Source organism: Aotus nancymaae, unplaced genomic scaffold (genome assembly GCF_030222135.1).
Source record: "Aotus nancymaae isolate 86718 unplaced genomic scaffold, 86718_ANA_hifiasm-v0.15.2.pri h1tg000020l, whole genome shotgun sequence".
Lineage (NCBI taxonomy): Eukaryota > Metazoa > Chordata > Mammalia > Primates > Aotidae > Aotus > Aotus nancymaae.
Genome location: NW_026988432.1, coordinates 67,647,117 through 67,667,436, shown reverse-complemented (window position 1 = coordinate 67,667,436; position 20,320 = coordinate 67,647,117). Strand labels below are relative to the sequence as shown.

The 20,320-nt window shown below is 41.9% G+C and overlaps 1 protein-coding gene across 2 annotated transcripts in view; it reads right to left on the bottom strand.

The window, feature by feature from the left end:
* AFG3L2 (AFG3 like matrix AAA peptidase subunit 2) overlaps positions 1 to 20,320 on the bottom strand; it is a 45,589-nt gene that overhangs the window by 6,275 nt on the left and 18,994 nt on the right. The window contains exons 7-16 of one of the 2 annotated variants that reach the window (XM_012470059.3): positions 19,910 to 20,034; positions 18,994 to 19,267; positions 16,963 to 17,100; positions 15,500 to 15,653; positions 13,860 to 13,967; positions 13,640 to 13,765; positions 10,591 to 10,701; positions 6,772 to 6,887; positions 3,172 to 3,372; positions 1,017 to 1,211 (exon numbers count right to left, since the gene is read on the bottom strand). In XM_012470059.3, coding sequence (XP_012325482.2) covers positions 1,017 to 1,211; positions 3,172 to 3,372; positions 6,772 to 6,887; positions 10,591 to 10,701; positions 13,640 to 13,765; positions 13,860 to 13,967; positions 15,500 to 15,653; positions 16,963 to 17,100; positions 18,994 to 19,267; positions 19,910 to 20,034 — 1,548 coding nt within the window. The remainder of the gene's footprint in view (positions 1 to 1,016; positions 1,212 to 3,171; positions 3,373 to 6,771; positions 6,888 to 10,590; positions 10,702 to 13,639; positions 13,766 to 13,859; positions 13,968 to 15,499; positions 15,654 to 16,962; positions 17,101 to 18,993; positions 19,268 to 19,909; positions 20,035 to 20,320) is intronic. The other variant, XM_012470060.3, reaches the window with a different exon arrangement.

The following is a 20,320-nucleotide window of genomic DNA, read 5'->3' as shown; positions in this document are numbered from 1 at the left end:
GTGGCTCCACCTGGACTCACCAATTGGTCCTGTGGCCTTACCCAGGAACTGACTCAGCACAGGAGGACAGCTTCCATGCCTTAGGATTTCACCTGCAACCCAACCAACCAGCATTCCCCATCCACCAAACTACCCTTGAAAAACCCTCCTCTCAGAGGAGACTGATTTGAGTAATAATAAAACTCCAGCCTGCCATTTAGCCAGCTCTGCGTGAATTAAGCTCTTTGTCTACTGCAATTCCTGTCTTAAGAAACTGGCTCTACCTGGGCAGCAGGCAAAATGAATCATTAGGCAGTTACATGAGAATATGCTTTTGTGTCAATCCCTTATAAAAGGCTTTTTCATTGTGTTTTTCTCATTATAGAATATTTATTCAAAGATTTTTTTGAAATTCTAATTTTATTCACATGGACTCTAGAAAATTAAGAGGTTACCAAATGCAAGAAATCCACTGAGTTCAGAAAGGGTCCCTTCCTTTTGTAGGTGCTATCAAATGAGGTACAACAATGACAAACCCAAAGTACGCTTTCTGGTGGAAGCTCATGAGCAAGCCACAGGTAACTTTCATGCATCAATTTCCTACTTATCAGTTTGGCTGCTTCTTTTACTTGCCCTTTCATCTTTCACTACCTATTTATTTCAGAGGTGAAAAACAATGGTAAATTCCAATCAGGCAATCATGCTTCTCATTAGCAGTACTGTGAACTATCTGGTGAGGAAGAGTCCTGATTTAATTCTTTATTTTGTAGTTGTTGACATACTTCATTAATCATTCAGTCATATTCCTAAGAGCCACAGGAGCCGGGACAGTGTCCACTTCTGCTCACCACCACATTGCAAGCCCCCGTGAAGACAGAGCAGACAATAAAACATCAGAATGAATGGACTCATGGGTGAGCCAGAGAGAGAGAATTCTGCACTCTACATACCAATCAAAACAGTCCATCTATCACTTCAATCTTTTTTTTTTTTTTTTTGCAAAACTGTAGAGAATTATTCCCACAACTGGCACCTACCTTCTCCACATCAGCTTTCTTTTCTGTGAGAAGAGCTACTGTTCTTTTGTAAGCATCATTAATAAGTATTCGTACTTCATCATCTATCAATCTTGCAGTGGCTTCACTGTAAGGTTTCTCCAATACCATGTCCCCCTGACGTGGGAGGTCAAAGGAGATTTGCCCAACCTTTTCACTCATGCCAAACTGAACAATCTGAAAAATATATATGATTAGTGGTGGTTACATATGATTGCTCTTTAACCAGACAAAACCTACATAGCAGCCTGGAGCCAGCTAAAGTGCAAAAGGGTGCTCTGTGTAACCAGCAGCAGCAGCAGCAGCAGCAGGAGCACCAGCAACACAGTGCTTTAAACTCTCAACTAGAAACACAGAGCCAGAAGCCCAGGCATAACACCTACGACAAAGTAAGGATGGAAATCCCAACAACTGTATGATATTACCATCTGGTTTCTTTCTTTTTTTTTTTTTTTAGACAGCCTTGCTCTGTCACCCAGGCTGCAGTGCAGTGGCATAATCTTGGCTCACTGCAACCTCCACGTCCTGGGTTCAAGCAATTCTCGTGTCTCAGCCTCCCAAGGAGCTGGGATTACAGGCACCCACCATCACACCTGGCTAATTTTTGTATTTTTAGTAGAGACAGGTTTTCATCATGTTGGCCAGGCTGGTCTTGAACTCCTGACCTCAGGTGATCTGCCCGCCTCAGATTCCCAAAGTGCTGGGATTACAGGTGTGACCCACTCCGCCTAGCTACAACCTGGTTTCTCTTTTAGTTTTGAGACAGGGTCTTGTTCTGTTGCTCAGGCTGGAGTGCAGTGTGTGACCATAGATCACGGAAGCATTGACCTCCTGGGCTCAAATTATCCTCCCACCTCAGCTTCCCAAAGTGCTGGCATTACAGGTGTGAGCCACCATGCCTGGCCTGATATTACTACCTGTACAAGGGCAAGTAGAGAAGAAGCAAGAAGCACCTGATAGACCTGAAGAAACAAGAACCCCCCAGCTGCCAATGGGTTCCTCCCAGAAAGAGTGGTGTGCCACTCACACTGAGGAACACATGAGACTGGAAGGGTACCTGCACTTCCCCGTTCACTGAGTCCATGGGACACACAGGACAGTCTGAAGAGGCTGATCCAGTCTGGATCCATTAGCCCCTAAACTAACCAGCACTACATAGGAGGAAGCTTCTGCAAGTAACCAAACTGACTGGAAAAAAAGAAAAGCCCTAGATATGGGTGGAGATCAAAACCAGCCAGGGTTGCTTAGAAGGTAGGAAACCACATTCTCACCACTTCATAAACACAGCCAGAAAAGCTCCTAGACCTCCTCCCACCTAAGAGAGCAGCAAAACAAATTTCATGTAAAAACAGGCAATAGAAAAATCCCTTAGAAAGTCATAAGAAAAAAATAAGCTAAATAGTATCTCCAGAGATAAGTGGGATAACAAGACGTGTCAATATTACAGAGGAAATCCATATCTTATTAAGTTCAAAACAGGCTAAAAGTAGATCTTTCATATCATATGATATATGACATGATATATGATATGATATGAAAGATCTACTTTAATCAGAACTAGAAAAGCTTCAATGAGGTGCTGGAAAAAAATACATATCAAACCCAACACACCCGGCCTGAAATAAACTTTAAATACTGTAATTTTACAAAGGTTTCTCGGCCCAGCGCACTGGCTCACGCCTGTAATCCCAGCACTTTGGGAGGTGGAGGTGGACAGATCACCTGAAGTCAGGAGTTTGAGACCAGCCTGGCCAACACAGAGAAACCTGTCTCTACTAAAAATAGAAAAAATAGCCAGGTGTCGGGTGTGGTGGCGTATGCCTGTAATCCCAGCTACTCGGGAGGGTGAGGCACAAGAATTGCTTGAATCCGGGAGGCGGAGGTTGCAGTAAGCCAAGATTGAACCACTGCACTCCAGATTGGGCAACAAAGGGAGACTGTCTCAAAAAAAAAAAAAAAAAGTTTCTCTTTGTAAGTTTTAATTGCTTTAAAATGGACTTCTTTTAAGAGATAAACCTTGCCTAAAAAGCCTAAAACAGTCAAGCAACAACAGTATTGTTTCAGAGCCATTCATGGAATGTCAATTTCTCATGCAAATATGAACAAATGAGGAGAAAATGCACTCTCATATACTCACTTGGGCATATGCACTCTGAGTTACTTTTTTCAAGTCATCTTGAGCACCAGTTGTAATTCTTCCAAAGAAGATTTCTTCTGAGACTCGACCACCTAAAGTCATACACATCCTATCCAAGAGCTGCTCTTTGGTATAGAGGTATTGTTCTTTTGGTAAATACTGAGCATAACCTAGTCCTTTTCCACGTGGGATGATGGATACCTGGTAGGTAAAAAACACAGTGTTGAAGATCCTACTACAGATGGAGACTTGATCAAAACATCTGTGTATAAACAGAAAAACTCATCGGCTAAAAATAAGCACAACAGCCACACAGTCCATCAGCCTTGGTGGGATGTGACTAATAGTAGTGACTGCTCAGGAGAAGTATTTTCTCTCAGGATAATTTCACCTTAGAGTTCTCTAAGGCATTTTTTTTTTTTTTTTTTTTTAATTTTTAGTAGAAACAGGGTCTCACTTTGCTGCCTGGGATGGTCTTAAACTCCTGGCTTCAAGCAATTCCCTCACCTTGGCCTCCCAAAGTGCTAGGATTATAGGCATGTGCCACCACGCACAGCCAATTTTTTGTTGTAAAACTCAATTGAAAGTATTCCATCTTGACATTCCGACAGCTCTGAGGCTATGCAGGATTCATTCAACTCTGCTGTCAGACATGGCCACACCCTCCTTCAGAGGAAGTAGGGGACAGCAGGCCAAGATGCTCAGCAGCCTTCGCTTTCCAGTCCTCTTTTGCAATTAAGTAAATTCCTTTGATTTTTAAAAAAATTCACTTTGAGAGATGACATATATGGTAAAATGCACCCATTTGAAGTGTAGAATTCAATGAGTTTTGACAAACATAACCTCAAGCCACAATGAAGATAAAGAATATTCTTTAGAATATTTTTTATATTGGTAGAGTCTTTCCCTCCACACCCAACCCCAGGCAACCACAGACATGCTTTCTGTCCCTACGGATTAATTTAGCTTCTAGAATTACATATAAGTGAAATTGTATGGCACATATTTCACTGTTTGGTCTCTTTCTCAGTTTTTGAGATCCATCGATACTGCTTTGTGTATTAATAGTCATTCATTTTTACTGCTGTGTGGCATTCCACTGCTACAAATATACCAAAAACCCATTTTATTCTTGATGGACATCAGGGTAATTTTCAGTTTATTGATATAAATAAAGTAGTAACAGTCTTTGCGTAGACATAGATTTTCGTTTCTCTTGGGGAAGTAAGAGTCGAATTGTTTGTCACATGGAAGTGTCTGTCTACGTTTTCAAGAAACTGCCAAACTGTTTTCCAAAACAATTATATCATTTTATATTCCTTTTTTTTTGGCAGAGTCTCATTCCGTCCCCCAGGCTGGAATGCAGTGACACGATCTCTGCTCACTACAGCCTCCGCCTCTTGGGTTCAAGTGATCCTCCCAGGTTCCAGCGATTCTCCTGCTAGGACTATAGGCATGTACCACTATGGCTGGCTAATTTTTGTATTTGTAGTAGAGACGGGTTTCACCATTTTGGCCAGGCTGGTCTCAAACTCCTGCTCTCAGGTGATCTGCCTGCCTTGGCCTCCCAGGCTGGGATTCCAGACGTAAGCCACCACACTGGCTCTATTTTACATTCCTATCAGCAAAGTGTGAGCATTTCAACTGCTCCATATCCTTATTAACAACGAAGACTGTCGCTTTTTCATTTTAAACATTCCAACAAGTATGTTCAGGTAGCTCATTATGGGTGAATCTGCATGTCTCTGATGACTAATGAATACCCTGTGTGTGCTTAATGCCCACTCATCTATCTTCTGTGAAATGCATGTTTAAATCTCTCACCCATTGTTTTACTAGGTTGCTTGTTTTCTTACTATTGACTTCTAAGAGTTCTTTATATGTTCTAGATACAAGTCCTTTGTCCTATATACGTACTGCAAGTATTTTCAGAGGGTGAAGCTTGCCTTTTCATTTTCTTAACTGTTTTTCATTCAAAGAGAGTCTTAAATGTTGATGAGATCCCATTTATCAACTTTTTCTTTTATGGTTCATGCTTTTTGTGTCCCAAGAAATTTTTGCAAACTCAAGGCCACAAAGATGTTTACCTGTGTTTCCACCTAGAAGTTTTATAGTTTTAGTTTTTATGATGTATTTCAAATTAATTTTTTGCATATGATACAAAGGTTAATGTTCACCTTTTTTTCCTGTGAATTCTCTGTTGCCAGAACCACCTGTAGACAAGGCAATTCCTCCCCCTTGAATTATCCTGGTACCTCTGTTGAAAATCAATTAACCAAAAGTGTGTGAGTCGCTTTCCAGGCTCCATTTCACCCCACTGGCCTGCGTGCCAGTCCTCTTACCAGCACCACACTCTCATCGCTGTAGCTGCACAGTTTTAACACTGGGTTGAGTGACTTCAACTGTTTTGGCTACTCTCACTCATCTGTATTTCCATATTGATTTTAGATTTGGCTTCTCAATTTCTACAAAAAAATTCTGCTATAATTACAAGAGATTGCTCTGAAATTATCAATTAGTTTGGGGGGAACTAACATAACACTCCATGAGCAAAGTCTACCTCTATTTTTATTTAGGTCTTGTTATTTAAATATGCATGTCCTATAAATATTTTCTTAAATTTATTCCTCCATATTTCAAGTTTTTAGATGCTACTGAAATTGCTAATGAAAATGAATTTTTAAAATTTCATTTTCCAATTGTTTATTGCTAATACACAGAAATACAATTGGTCTTTGTATACTGACCTTCAATTCTTCAACCTTGCTAACTTTACTTATCAGTTCTAGTGGCTTCTCTGTGGATTCCTTAGGATGTTTTATGAAGACACTCTAATGTTGTCTTCTCTATGAGGGATCCCCACACCCCTGGCCTGCCTCAATTCCCAGCAGCCCTGATACCCATCGCAAGGCAGGGAGGCAGCTGCTTTATATCATCTGTGCTGCAGCAGTTCGGGAAATGCCCAATTGAAAAGCAGAAAAATTTAAAAATCTCACTTGGTTCCCTGCTGTCTTTTGGGGTAGATTTCTCTTTGGTCTCTGCTTACTCTTTTGCTAGGCTCTCTGGGATCGCCACTGTGCATGTGTAGTTTAGTGGTCGACCTGGGATTTGGGCAGTTCCTACTTAGATTCGGGCCTCACTCCTTTGTAGTTTTCTTGCTTCTGGGAGTTTTTCCGTTAAATTTCCAGTATTCTTCAAGTCCCGGATTATCTCTTCTACTACCTCAGAATAATAAAGCCTATGTCTCACACCACTGTAGTGTGGAGATTACAGAAAATCCTTAGGCAAGAAAGCCACAAACTCCCAGTTCAAACCCACTGCAGCTTCTGCTTTATAGAAGCAAACTCTCCTCGAGCTCTGGCCTGCTTTTGCACACTTTGCGGTACCTTTAAATAATTTTCTGTCCAAATTTTATAATTTATCTATGGAAAAGTTTATGCAACAATTTCATTCAACCATGATTACCAGAAGTTTTAGCTAAAATCTTCTAAATATCTTATTTCCCTCTCCTTTGTGGGAGTGTAGCTTGCTTCTTGAGTGACTGCAGCAAGCAGCTGCTCACCCGTGCACTGGCTGCCTAGTGCAGCCACCCTGCTTCACCTTTAAAAGCGGGTCTGCATGCTCCAGATACCAGCCGGCAACCGCATGGCCTGCTTCATGGTATGCCACAGTCTTCTTCTCCTCGGGCTGCAGAACCTGTGTTTTCTTCTCTAAGCCTAACAAAATAACAACAAAAAATCCCAAGCCACTATTTTAGTGACACTGACATTAAAAGACAGTTATACAGCACTATATATCGCCTTACCTAAAATGGAGTTTGGAGACTGAGTTGCCTATTACAATCCAAAAATTCCCAATCAAGGCCAGGTACAGTGGCTCATGCCTGTAATCCCAGTACTTTGGGAGGCTGAGGTGGGTGAATCACTTGAGGTGAGGAGTTCGAGATCAGCCTGGCTAACATGGTGAAACCCCATCTCTACTAAAAATACAAAATTAGCTGGGCGTGGTGGTGCTCGCCTGTAATCCCAGCTATTTGGGAGGCTGAGGCAGGAGAATCACTTGAACCCACGAGGTGGAGGTTGCTGTGAGTTGAGATCACACCACTGTACTCCAGCCTGGGAGACAGAATGAGACTCCGTCTCAGAAAAAATAATAAAAATAAATTAAAAAAAAAATTTTAAGAAATAAAATTTCCAATCAAGGTCAGAATAAAAGCAAAAGATCAAGTTCAAAATACACACAACTACAGAAAAAAGGCACTCACTTCTCCCATCCCCAGGCCTGCTTTCACCCTATCTCTCTCTTTTAAGCCACATATCCGGTGTTTTAGGAAACAAACAGAAATGTAAAATAAAATTCAGCACTGAGGTCAATTTGAAACACGTAAAACTTACAGAACCCAAACTCTGGAAAGGTCCTCACTGCTCAGTCTAGGTATTCAGAACTGGACACATGAAGATCCCTGCCATAAGACACTACCTGTTGTCTGCTCTGCTGGAAGGCAGAGGAGAGTCTGGGAATGCAGGGAGCCAGTTCAAGATCTGGAGCTACCTACGTGGAGCCAGCCAGGCTGATGCTGCTGCACTCTCACCTAACCAGCTGGCCCTATGGCTCAGAGCGAGCCACAGAGGTGGCAGAGCAGATCCAGAGGGCAAACCCTGGAGACACAGGCCCACAAGACCCTTGCTGGAGCCCATGTACACCACAGCACGGACCAAACTCCAGTCTGAGCATGATTCTTCTCTGACCTGGATCAAGGCAGGCTCTGCCCCTCACTCCGTACACCTTTGTGCTGTAAAAATTGATGGCACTGTTTGTACTAAAACAAATCACCACACAGTGGCAAAAGTAGTTTTGCTGTGTTTATGGTAATTCACCTGAGAGAATTTCTCAGCTGACAGCGTATTAAGGAGACTGGAAGACAAAAACAAAAGCTGTGCTCCCAATGACACAAGCCAAGACAAGCATATGCCACAGGGCGGGAAGTTACAAAACAGGAGTTAAGTCTGTCTGCAGATGAGCACTTCTAACTTATCTTTCCCCACAGTTCGCCTCATTTTCTCAATGCCTATCTCACTACAAAACACTGCCAGTGGGGCCAGCTGCTGCCTCGGAGCAAAACCTATGGCTGGACAGCTGCCTAGTCGGCCCTGCCCTCTCTGATTACTTCTCTTTAACCTAAAAAAGGCACAAATACACAGTTTTCACCTGTCTCTACAGTTAATTATATTTTGCTTCATTCCATTCACAACTCTATCATCTGAGAATTTTTCTTTTCAATAACAAATTTATAGAATAAGAGGTCTAGTGACTCATTTATCCAACAATTCACTGTTTACTAAGTACCTAGCCCCGGCGAATCATATGGCTCTACCAGCTTCTATGTCTTCACTGGAAGCCCCACTCGTCTGGTTTTGTACCCTCTACTCAGCTGAACTGTCAAAAGTCACCATAACAGCCTCACTGCCAAATCCGAAGTTCCTCCACCTCCCCCACACCCCAGTGCAGCCTTGCCCTGCTGCCGGTGCCTCATCTCCTGTCCCCTCCAGGCTGTGGGCCCTGTTATTGGCACCTCTTCCTCCCTTGTCCGCTGATGCACCTTCAGTGCCTGTGGTGCACCATGAGTGATAGTGACCTTGCTGACTCACCTTTCTCTCCTTTTACCAAATGTGGGCAATGGGTAACATTTTCTCTGCAACTCCCTTTCTCCCAGGAAGGCGGCTCCAAGTGTCCCCACCCACCCTCAAGTGTCCCTACACCGCTCCAAGTGTCCTCACTCCACCTGGTACACCCTGGGACCACCACTGCCTCTTCCTGAGTCACACAGGCATACCCTACCCCGGCTCAAATGCAGGATAGCTCATTCTCTGCCGTGCCAGCTGCCTCTGTGAGTGCCCCATGTTCCCGCCGTCTCTTACTCTGTCCTCATTTTTTTTGCTAGCTGTCACTGCGGGCTCACAGTGCTCACAGTGATGACTACAAGGTTCTCTGCCTCCAGATGCTTCCCTCTTCTTCAAAGCCAAATTTATTCTCCTGAAATACTACTGGTCATTATGTTACTCAATGGCTTAGGAAAAAACCCACCTTAGGCAGCAAGCGGTGGCTCACACCTGTAATCCCAGCTCTTCGAGGCTGAGGCAGGCATATTATCTGAGGCTGGGAGTTCAAGGCCAGCCTGGCCAACATGATGAAACCCCATCTCTACTAAAAAAACAAAAACTAGCCGGGGGGTGGTAGTGGGCACCTGTAATCCCAGCTATTCGGGAGGCTGAGGCAGCAGAATCACTTGAACTCAGAAGGTGGAGGTTGCAGTGAGCCAAGATCAAGCCACTGCACTCCAGCTTGGGGGACAAAGGGAGTCTCCATCTCCCAAAAAAAATGGAGTTCAAGACCAGCCTGGCCAACATGGTGAAACTTATCTCTACTAAAAATACAAAAATCAGCCAGGTATGGTGGTGCACACCTGTAATCCCAGCCACTCGGAAGGCTGTTCACTTGAAGCCTGGAGGCAGAGACTGCAGTGAGCCAAGATTGCGCCACTATACCCCAGCCTAGGCAACAGAATGAGATTCTGTCTCAAAAAACAAAACAAAAAACCCCCACTTTAATTCAATACTGGCCACAGGACAAAATTTTAAAAGCTTTTGAGCTTAACATTCAAGGCTTTCCAAAATTTAGATTTAAATAACTTTTTGCAACATTACCTTACTTTCTCCCAGGACCCTGTATCTGACCAGTTTACTCTCCCTCCCTAACTAAACACAGGGAGTCACCCAACTGCCTCAAGTCCATTTTGCCAGGCCATTTCCACACCACACCCCAGTTTTCTCCTGAGCCTGGGGCACACTCCTCCTCCTCTGTGGAACTCTGCCTGGCACAGTGCTTGAATGTCCAAGTACTTGAATTGCTACTTGTCTTTGGGGATTATATCAGAAGCCCTATGGAATGCAAAGAAAATGTGCTGTGTGTGCTCCCACTGTGCTGGCTGAGGAAGCACTTCCAGCTCCACATCTGCTACAGCTATTTTACACCCATCATCTGTATCCAGCACAGAGCACCTCTAACTCATGTGATGAAACTTTTGTAAACAGAAAGGTTGTGAGCTTTTTAACAAACTTGACTGGTATAATTCATGGGTAGACACCTCGCTGCTGGCTGCCTGTACAAGCAAAGTATTCATGAGCTGCCATCTCAAACTCACCCAGCACCACTGACCTCCATGCAAAGGACAAGGGGCAGGGGATGTTGCGGGGAAGGAGGAGAAGGAGGGGAGGGGCCATGACACAAGGAGAGCACGTATGGTGAGCCCCAGGGCTGGACGGATACACTTTCTTTGTTTCTAGTTCTTGCCCAGAGAAATCCCTGGCCTCAAATTCATTTTATCAGCCGTTCTATTTGAGTTACATTCTGTTTCCTTACCACCAATCACTCGCTCAATTGCCTGTTCAAAGTGTTTCTGATTTATGGAATCTGAAAGGTGCCTCGCAGCAATCAACGCAGCTTCATTACAGACATTGGCGACATCAGCACCTACAAAATGAACACAGAACAGCTTACCCACTGAAATATGCCAAATATGGACAGCCAAATCTATAATTTTTAAATCAGCAGTACAATGAATAAAGGTTTTGTGTAAATATAATTCAGTTTGGCTCATGATAACCCTAAGCTATTCTACCATTTAATGTGACCCTGGTATAATTCTGGCCCTCTTAACTAAGATGAAAGTATTAGTAGTAAATAATTAGACAACTATTTACCTTAATAGACAATATGGCTCACATAAAAGAAAACTAAGACAGCATTTAAAAATGCTCATTTAAATAACTTAGTTCTACCACCTGTGTTAGGAAAATGGCTTGCATGGATATTAGGTGAAGTACTGATATATATGAGAAACCTAATTTTTATAATCACCTAGTACGTTCAGTGAAAAAACTAAATTTAAATATAGCTAAAACTTATCAAATGCTTTTTAGATCCATCTCTTTAAATATTCAGTTAAGTATATAGCAACACAAATAAGCTATAGCACACCATATGTGTTCAATAAATAAATATTAAAACATTATAAATTTCAGGCTGGGCATGGTGGCTCACGCCTGTAATCCCAGCACTTTAGGAGACCAAGGCAGGTGGATCAAGAGGTCAGGAGTTCAAGATCAGCCTGGCCAAGCTGGTGAAACTTCATCTCTACTAAAAATACAAAAATTAGCCAGGCACGGTGGCGGGTGCCTATAATCTCAGCTACCTAGGAGGCTGAGGCAGAGAATTGCTGAATCCGGGAGGCAGAGGTTGCAGTGAGCCGAGATCGTGCCATTGCCCTCCAGCCAGGGCGACAGAGCAAGACTCCATCTCAAAAAAAAAAAATTATAAATTTCAAAGTCCAAAGACAAGTAAAAAGTAGGACCCCTGGAACATTTAAGATGACCATCTTCTGATCACACAATTGTATACAATCTTTTCGTACTTCTCAAACTGTTCTTTATTTCATTTTGAACTTTAGATGGGGAGAAATAGTGAATGGGAAAGGATATTTTAAATTAAATTATTGGAATAAGCACATGAAAAGATGCTCAACAAACATCACTAGTCATTAGAGAAACGCAAATCAAAACAAAGTGAGATGCCAAATCACATGTGCTAGGATTAATAAAAAAGACAGTGATGAGTGCTGGCAAGAATGTGGAGAAACTGAGACACTCACATATTACTGGTGGGACCGTAAAATGGTGCAAGTAATTAAAACAGCCTGGCAGTTACTCAAAAAGTTAAACAGAGTTACCATATGACCCAGCAATTCCACTCTTAGGCATATACCAAGAGAAACACTATGACCACAAAAAATCTGAACACCAACGTCATGGCAGCATTATTAGTAATAGCCAAAAAGTGGAAACAGCACAAATGGCCATAAACTGATGGGGAGATCAACAAGATGTGGAATAGCCAAACAATGGCACATTTACTTGGGCATGAAAAGGAATGATGTTCTGATGCCTGCCACAATTTGAATCTATCCTGTTCCTTATGTTAAGTGAACATAAGCCAGGCACAAAAGACCACATTTTTTTTTCATTTTGAGACGGAGTTTTGCTCTTGTCATTCAGGATGGAGTGTAATGGCACGATCCCGGCTCACTGCAACCTCTGCCTCTCAGGTTCAAGCAATTCTCCTGCCTCAGCCTCCCCAGTAGTTAGGATTATAAGCACCCATCACCACGCCCAGCTAATTTTTGTATCTTTAGTAGAGATGGAGTTATGCCATGTTGGCCAGGCTCGTCTTGAACTCCTGACCTCAAGTGATCCACCCGCCTCAGGCTCCTAAAATGCTGGGATTACAGATGTGAGCCAACCACACCCGGCCAAAACATGTTTTTATATAAAATGTCCAGAATAAAAAAATTTAGAGAGACAGAAAGTTTGTTTTGAAACGGAGCCTCGCTCTGTCACCCAGGCTGGAGTGCAGTGGGGTGATTTCAGCTCACTGCAACCTCTGCCTCGTGCATTCAAGCGATTCTCCTGCTTCAGTCTCCTGAGTAGCTGGGATTACCGGCATGCACCACTATGCCCAGTTAATTTTTGTATTTTTAGTAGAGATAGGGTTTCACCATGTTGGCCAGACTGGTCTCCTGTCCTCAGCCTCAGGCTCAGCCTCCCAAAGTGCTGGGATTACAGGTATCAGCCACCACACCCAGTGCAAAATGTTTTAAAATTATAGTGATGGTTGTACAACTCTGTAAATATACTAGAAACCATTGAATTATACACTTTATCCAGTTGATTTTAAGTTAATTTTATTTCAATAGAGCTTTTAAAAAAATGCTTAGGAATAATTCCTACAATATTTATAGAAAAAAATATGTTGTCAGGAATTTGTCACAAAATACTCCAGAGGAAGCAGAAAGAGATGAGGGTATAGATAAAAGTAAGGTTGGATGTGAATTAGTAATTGTTCCTGAAACTAGGTGATGGGTACAGATAGGTTCATTACACCATTTCCTCAAAATCTGTGTATGTTAGAAATTTCCCATAATAACAAAGTAAAAATAGTCGGGCACAGTGGCTCATGCCTATAATCCCAACACTTTGGAAGGCTGAGGCAGGAGGATCACTTACAGCCAGGAGTTTCCGACCAGGCTGGGGAACACAATCAGACCCTGTCTCCACGAAATCAAAAACCCAGCTGGGCATGGTGGTATATGCTTGTAGTCTCAGCTATTCGGGAGCCCGAGGCAGAAGGATCACTGGAGCCCAGAAAGTCAAGGCTACAGTGAGCTATGACTGCACCACTCAGTCCAGCCTGGCAATAAAGCGAGACCCTGTCTCAAAAAAAAGGTAAAAATGAGAATATATGCTTAGGAAGCCCACAGTGAAGAAGTGAAAAAGTAACAAAGTAAACTGGTACCTGGTAACTGTTACTGATTTTTAATGTACTTCTCAAGAGGGTCCTATTATTTTCCACTCACCTGAAAACCCGGGAGTTAAAGATGCCAGTTTTCTCGCCAATTTCTCCTTCTCCAGGCTACTGTCCAGTTTTAGTGGTCGGAGGTGAACTTTGAAAATAGAAGCTCTTCCTTTTATGTCTGGTGGTCCTTTAGAAATCATTTTTAAGGAAAAGAAAATCATATTGAAACAGTCACACCTACACTCATGAGCACTGGACCTGCCCCAGTGAACATATCTCACCAATAAAGATCTGCCTGTCGAAGCGCCCCGGCCTAAGCAGCGCAGGGTCCAAGATATCTGGTCGATTGGTGCCGGCCAAAATGACGACATTTGTTGTTGTATTAAAACCTGAGAAGATAACACAAATGCAATCACTATTAAACGACAAGAGGCAGAAAGCAACAGTGCAACATCAGGAACATATAAGCATTGCAAATTCACAGCTACACTGAACACATTTTCTATTCATTATCCAGTGCTTTTTAAATTGCAAACTTTATTTTTCTTACTATTCAGCTTGTCCTTAAAGAAAATAATCACATATTAGACTTAAAGTTGTAAGAGTAAATGTCCTAAAGACAAATAACCAAATATTTAAATTTATTTAACTAGAAATTTAAAAGGTGATGCCAATTTTAAAAATGTCTTAAAAACAGATTAAATTTGCAAGGGATGTGTCTGACACCCTGGGTCATAGACAACTAACTGCCTATCTGAAGCTGGTTCACAGCTCCACACTCAAGCCGCTCAATTATCAATGTAAATCCCATGGTCCCAGACCCTTCACCCTTAGGATTCTGGCATGGCAGGAGCTCCTGGGTGAATTTCCCTCAAATGTGGTGCTTGTGAACCCAACATGGGCTGGCCATCACAGGCTGGAGGAGGATCTCTACCTTCTTATTCTGACTCTATGCCTGGCTTTGATGACTACTGACACTGTGCTTCCCCTTTCTGTACAAACAACCAAGCATCACATATCTTCCAGCAGGAAGAACACACTACATCCTGAAAACTGGCAAAGAAAAGCTGGTTAGCATGGAAAGACTGCTATTCTCTTAATAAAAAAGTATTTGAAATTTGCTAAATTCACACTTGGTTAGGCTTAGATTTTCCTTATGCTTCAGAGATGGTGATGATTTTGAAAATGAGATAGTAATTCTTTTGTGACTCATTTAACCAAGTCTTCTCTTATTCAAACACCAGACACAAACGACATCTTAACACCAACATTAAGTTATGCAGGTGGCCAGGAAATAATATTTTGCTATTATTTGTATTGGTATAAAAGAGCCTTTTATAAGAGCTGTTTGTTTTAGGGAATGCTTTTTTTGTTTGTGATACTCAATATTGGCATAAGGACTCTCATTTGGGGGAAATGAAAGGCCTAAGAAAGTGCAGCTTAAACTCAGGAGGCTGAGGCAGGAGGATGGCTTGAACCCAAGGGTCGGAGGATGCAGTAAGCTGAGAGACTGCACCACTGCATTCAGCCTGGGTGACAAAGCCAGACCCTGTCTCAAAAAAAAAAAAAAGTGCAGCTGGGCCGGGCACGGTGGCTCACGCCTGTAATCCCAGCACTTTGAGAGGCCAAGGCAGGTGGACCATGAGGTCAAGAGATCAAGACCATCCTGGCCAACATAGTGAAACCCCGTCTCTACTAAAATATAAAAAATTAGCTGAGTGTGGCGGCGCACATCTGTAATCCCAGCTACTCAGGAGGCTAAGGCAGAAGAATTGCTTGAACCCGGGAGGCGGAGGTTGCAGTGAGCCGAGATCGTGCCACTGCACTCCACCCTAGCACCTGGTGACACAGCAAGACTCTGTCTCAAAAAAAAAAAAAAAAAAAGTGCAGCTGAAGATACAATAGACTTGACCCCACTCACCGTCCATCTCCACCAGCAGCTGATTGAGTGTGTTCTCCTGCTCACTCTGCCCTCCGAAGTTGCCTCTTCCTCTCTTCCTTCCCACTGCATCGATTTCATCAATGAAGAGGATGCAAGGGGCATTCTTCCGAGCAAGGGCAAATAAGTCTCGGACCTTAGCGTAAACAGAAACAGAGAGTCACTTGACCAGAGAATATTATTTATCCTCTGAATAAGAAATGAAATAAATTGGCCAGACGTGGTGGCTCACGCCTGTAATCCCAGCACTTTGGAAGGCTGAGGCAGGCACAGATCACCTAAGGTCGGGAGTTTGAGAATAGCCTGACCAACATGGAGAAACTCTGTCTCTACTAAAAATACAAAATTAGCCAGCCATGGTGGCGCATGCCTGTAATCCCAGCTACTCGAGAGGCTGAAGCAGGAGAATCGCTTGAACCCGGAAGGCAGAGGTTGCAGTGAGCCCAGATCACGCCATTGCACTCCAGCCTGGGCAACAAGCGAAACTCTGTCTCAAAAAAAAAAAAAAAAGAAATACTGAACATCTTCTTAAATTTGTATGTCTGGGACTAGAAAACTGTTGGGTACTTTGCTCAGTACTCCCAACTTATGTAATTATTTTACTCTTTATAAGTAAAATTGGTTTTTGAGCTCAAATAATTAATAATCCCAACTACTGACTTCTACTTTCATGTATAAATTAGTATATTTTTAGCATGGTTGAATGTGGGAGCAAGAGGGATGTGACCATTAAAGAATATGGGATTTCTTCTTGATGTAATGGAAATGTTGTAAAAATGACTGTGGTGATGGTTGCACAAATCTGTGAATTATTAAAAGCTACTGAACTGTATACTTTACAGGGATTGTTTGGTATGTAGATTATATCTCAATAAATGTCACCAAAAAAAAAAAAAGTCCACAAATTAAAGCAAATTCTTTTTTTTTTTTTTTGAGATAGCATCTTACTCTGTCGCCCAAGCTGGAATGCAGTGGTGTGATCTTGGTTCACTGCAATTTCTGCTGCCCAGGTTCAGGAGATTTTCCTGCCTCAGTCTCCGAAATTATAGGCATGAGACCACGCCTGGCTAATTTTTGTACTTTTAATAGAGACGGGGTTTTACCAAGTTGGCCAGGCTGATCTTAAACTCCTGACTTCAAGCGTTCCACCCACCTCAGCCTCCCAAAGTGCTAGGATTACAGGCATGAGCCTAGGCACCTGGCCGTCAATTCCTGAAACTGGCCTAATATAGGTAGCAGACTGCAGTCCTAGCTGGTGCGAAGGAAGGTGGAGTGGAAGTCACAGGCTTTGCTGGAGGATTAGACCAGAGAGGAGCTCAGGCCAGAGACTGTTGAGAGGTCACTCTAGCACTCCAGGGGGCAGTGCCATCTCCAGCAAGTCCTCCCATCTGTGGGGAACTGGTGGGTGTAAGGAAGCTGTACCATCAGAACAGAATGAGACTCACTCTAGCTGGGCCCACACCAACAAACATCTCCAAAAACTCAGATCCACTAACGGTGATGAAGGGGACATTGGCTTCTCCAGCTGTTGCCTTAGCTAGCAGTGTCTTCCCAGTGCCTGGAGGACCAGTGAGAATGGCACCCTTCAGATACAAAAAAAGAAATTACATTTAATGAGAATTTCAGAAAAGCAAATTGTGTATCCACAAATAATTCCAAGGTATAACTCTGTCTCTAAATCTTACTGATATATATTAAATATTACTCAAACATATGAGCTATGGTAGAACATTTTTATATCAGTAAGAATAAAAAAAGATTATAAAAATAATTGTTTCAAAAAATTTGGTAAGAATGTGAAATTTAAAATATTTCCTTTTTTTCCTAGTGCTGTTTTTCAGACCTTTAGTCTAACAGTATGTAAAGGGTAACTCAGTCTAGGAATGTACTAATAAATCCACTAAGGTTTACTTAAAGAATTTAAGAAGACATAAACACCACACTCCTGTTTTATATAATTCTTTTACTCTTTACAAGTAAAATTGGTTTTTGAGCTCAAATAATTAATAAACCCAATTATTGACTTCTACTTTCATGTACAAATCAATACATTTTTAGCACAGTGGAACATGCAATTAAAACCTAACTGTGAATTTGTTTTTATTTCTACTAACCACCCACAAACAGTATCCTCTCTTATTTATAAATTGACATACTACCATGCTATCATATCCAAATACTGTGTGTGAAGAGGTGGATAATATGGTCAAATGATATTTTTTCTAGGCTTTGTAATAAAACATTAAGATACTTTAAAAATTTTCTTATTTTCTTCTTTAAAAGTTTCACAAATGAAGCAGAAATCTAATGACCAATGATGCACTTAACTACAAAGACAGAACGTGTTTGCTCCAACAACATACAACTTTTTTTTTTTTTTTTTAAGACTGAGTTTTGGTCTTGTTGACCAGGATGGAGTGCAATGGTGTGATCTCAGCTCACTGCAACCTCCACCTCCCAGGTTCAAGAGATTCTCCTGCCTCCGCCTCCTGAGTACCTGGGATTACAGGTGCGTACCACCATGCCTGGCTAATTTTTTAGTATTTTTAGTAGAGATGGGATTTCACCATGTTGGCCACTATCATCTCGAACTCCTGACCTCAGATGATCCACCCACCTTAGCCTCCCAAAGTGCTGGGATTACAGGCATGAGCCACCACACCCAGCCCTGCACAACTGTTATATTACATTGTAGAGACACCTAAGTGTGATGCAAATAGGTACTAAGTAACAGTAAGTTATAAATTCATAAAATATGACTTTTTATCCATAGAAGCGGGACATAAAAATCAAGGAAATAATGATTCTCTTTCCAAAGGAATCCTTTAAAGTAAACTTTATTAATGGACCAAAGAACTCCTTTACAGTAAACTTTATTAATGGACTTTAAAAAGAATTATATCTTTTTATTCATTTACTTAATAGCTGATCCATTTAAAAAATATGAAGTTACTGTCCTATTGAAGCCCTGTAGGGCACAGCCCATCACTAGCACAGTGGGCACAAGTTTATTTGCTAGAAAGGGGAAGGTGACAGTGAGTGCTGTCTCCTCTCGGCTGGATCCTGTGCTGTGAACTTCAGTGCTAGCACATGTGTCCTGTCCACACACATCCCTTGAAGGGACACTGGGTGACAGCAGAGTGTGACATGCTCAGAGAGCTACAGCAGGCCTACGGTTGCTGAGAGATGGGGCATCTAAATCAGACTGGAGGGAGAGGGAAGGCAAATCAAGGAAGTCTTCAAGAGGAGGTAACGCAGATATTTTCAGGAATACACACACTATATACAAGAAAACACATTCACATAAAACAACTGACCCAAAACAAATCAAGTTGGGCAGAGGCTAGCCTAGTAAGCTGAGAAAGAGAAAAGACAGAAAAACAGCTATCTATCATAAGTAATCAAACTTCATAAAATTATAACTTCGGAGATCAAGAAACACTTCAAAAAGTTAATCTTATAAAAGCTCATTTTACCTTTGGGATTTTTGCTCCTAGGTCTTGATACTGCTTTGGGTTTTTCAAGAAATTCACAAATTCCATAATCTCTAGCTTGGCCTCCTCACAGCCAGCCACATCTTTGAACTTCACATCAATCTCATCCTTTAAGACCTTGGCAGTGGTTTCTCCGACACTGAAGAGTCCACCCATCCCTCGGCCTGTCCGGCCAATGCCAGCAGGCCCTCTTCTGATGGTGTAGAGCAAGAAGGCAATGATGAGCACCGTGGGCAGCATGCTCAGCAGAAAAGAGCTGGGGACACAGGCGTAACACAGGTTAGGACTGGCTGCTCACATCCAGGTTTCGCATGTGGTGTAAGGTATCAATATAAATATATATATAGCTACATCAAGGTACACCTTCTGCACTTAATGCAAATAAGGGTAACTGGCAAGTGTCCTTCAAAGGCAACAGAATTCCCAATGAGCTCCATGGCAACCAACTCTTACAATAAATGGAGCATCTGCCCAGAATTAAGTGGGGTTACTAACATGGCCTTATTAAAGACAACCCTCAAAGAAGTTCTGACAAGAGAAAATTACCTAAAAATCCTGGAAAACTCTGTGACATGTAAACATACATGACAGTTCAAAGATGGGAATGCCAGTCTTTGATACAAAGGGGTTCTTTATGCTAAAATCCTACCGGAGGTCAATGCATTGAATGTTAATACCCCAAACCACTGCTTAATCAAGATAAATATAAATGTGTAGAAAATGAAGTCATGTGCGAAACTGGTGAGTTATTAATAGTTTTTTAAAAAATCTAGCCAAACTGAGAAAGGCCTGTGTGAGAATATAATGTGTAGCCCTGAACCCAGGGACAGAATACAGTGAACCACGGGCAGCACAGTAAGCAGTCTCCAAAATGCTATCTTTTAAGACTACCCCTTACCCATCACTTTCAGCAATGTAGACAACAGGCACCCGATTTTCTCCTTCTATGCCCAATTCCTGCTGTAAAGTTTCCAGATTCCGTTCAAAGGTGTCCACACTGCCAATATTAAACCAAATGTATTGCTATAAAAACAAAAAAGCAAATATCCTAAGAATGAAGTGAAACCAAAAGGTTCAATTCACTAAAGGGTTCAACTTTTTAAGAATTTTTCAGAAATACTGAAATGTGTAAATTAATGAAAAACAATAATAAAAGACTGGCTTAATAATGTGGTGATTAAATGTTACTCATTGAGAACACTTGGCAATTCTTGGCAAATAAGCATTTCTTTAGCAGCAATATCTCAGTGGTTCTAAAACTTTAAACTGAAAAAATATAATGAAAAATCTATTCGAAAATATAATCCTT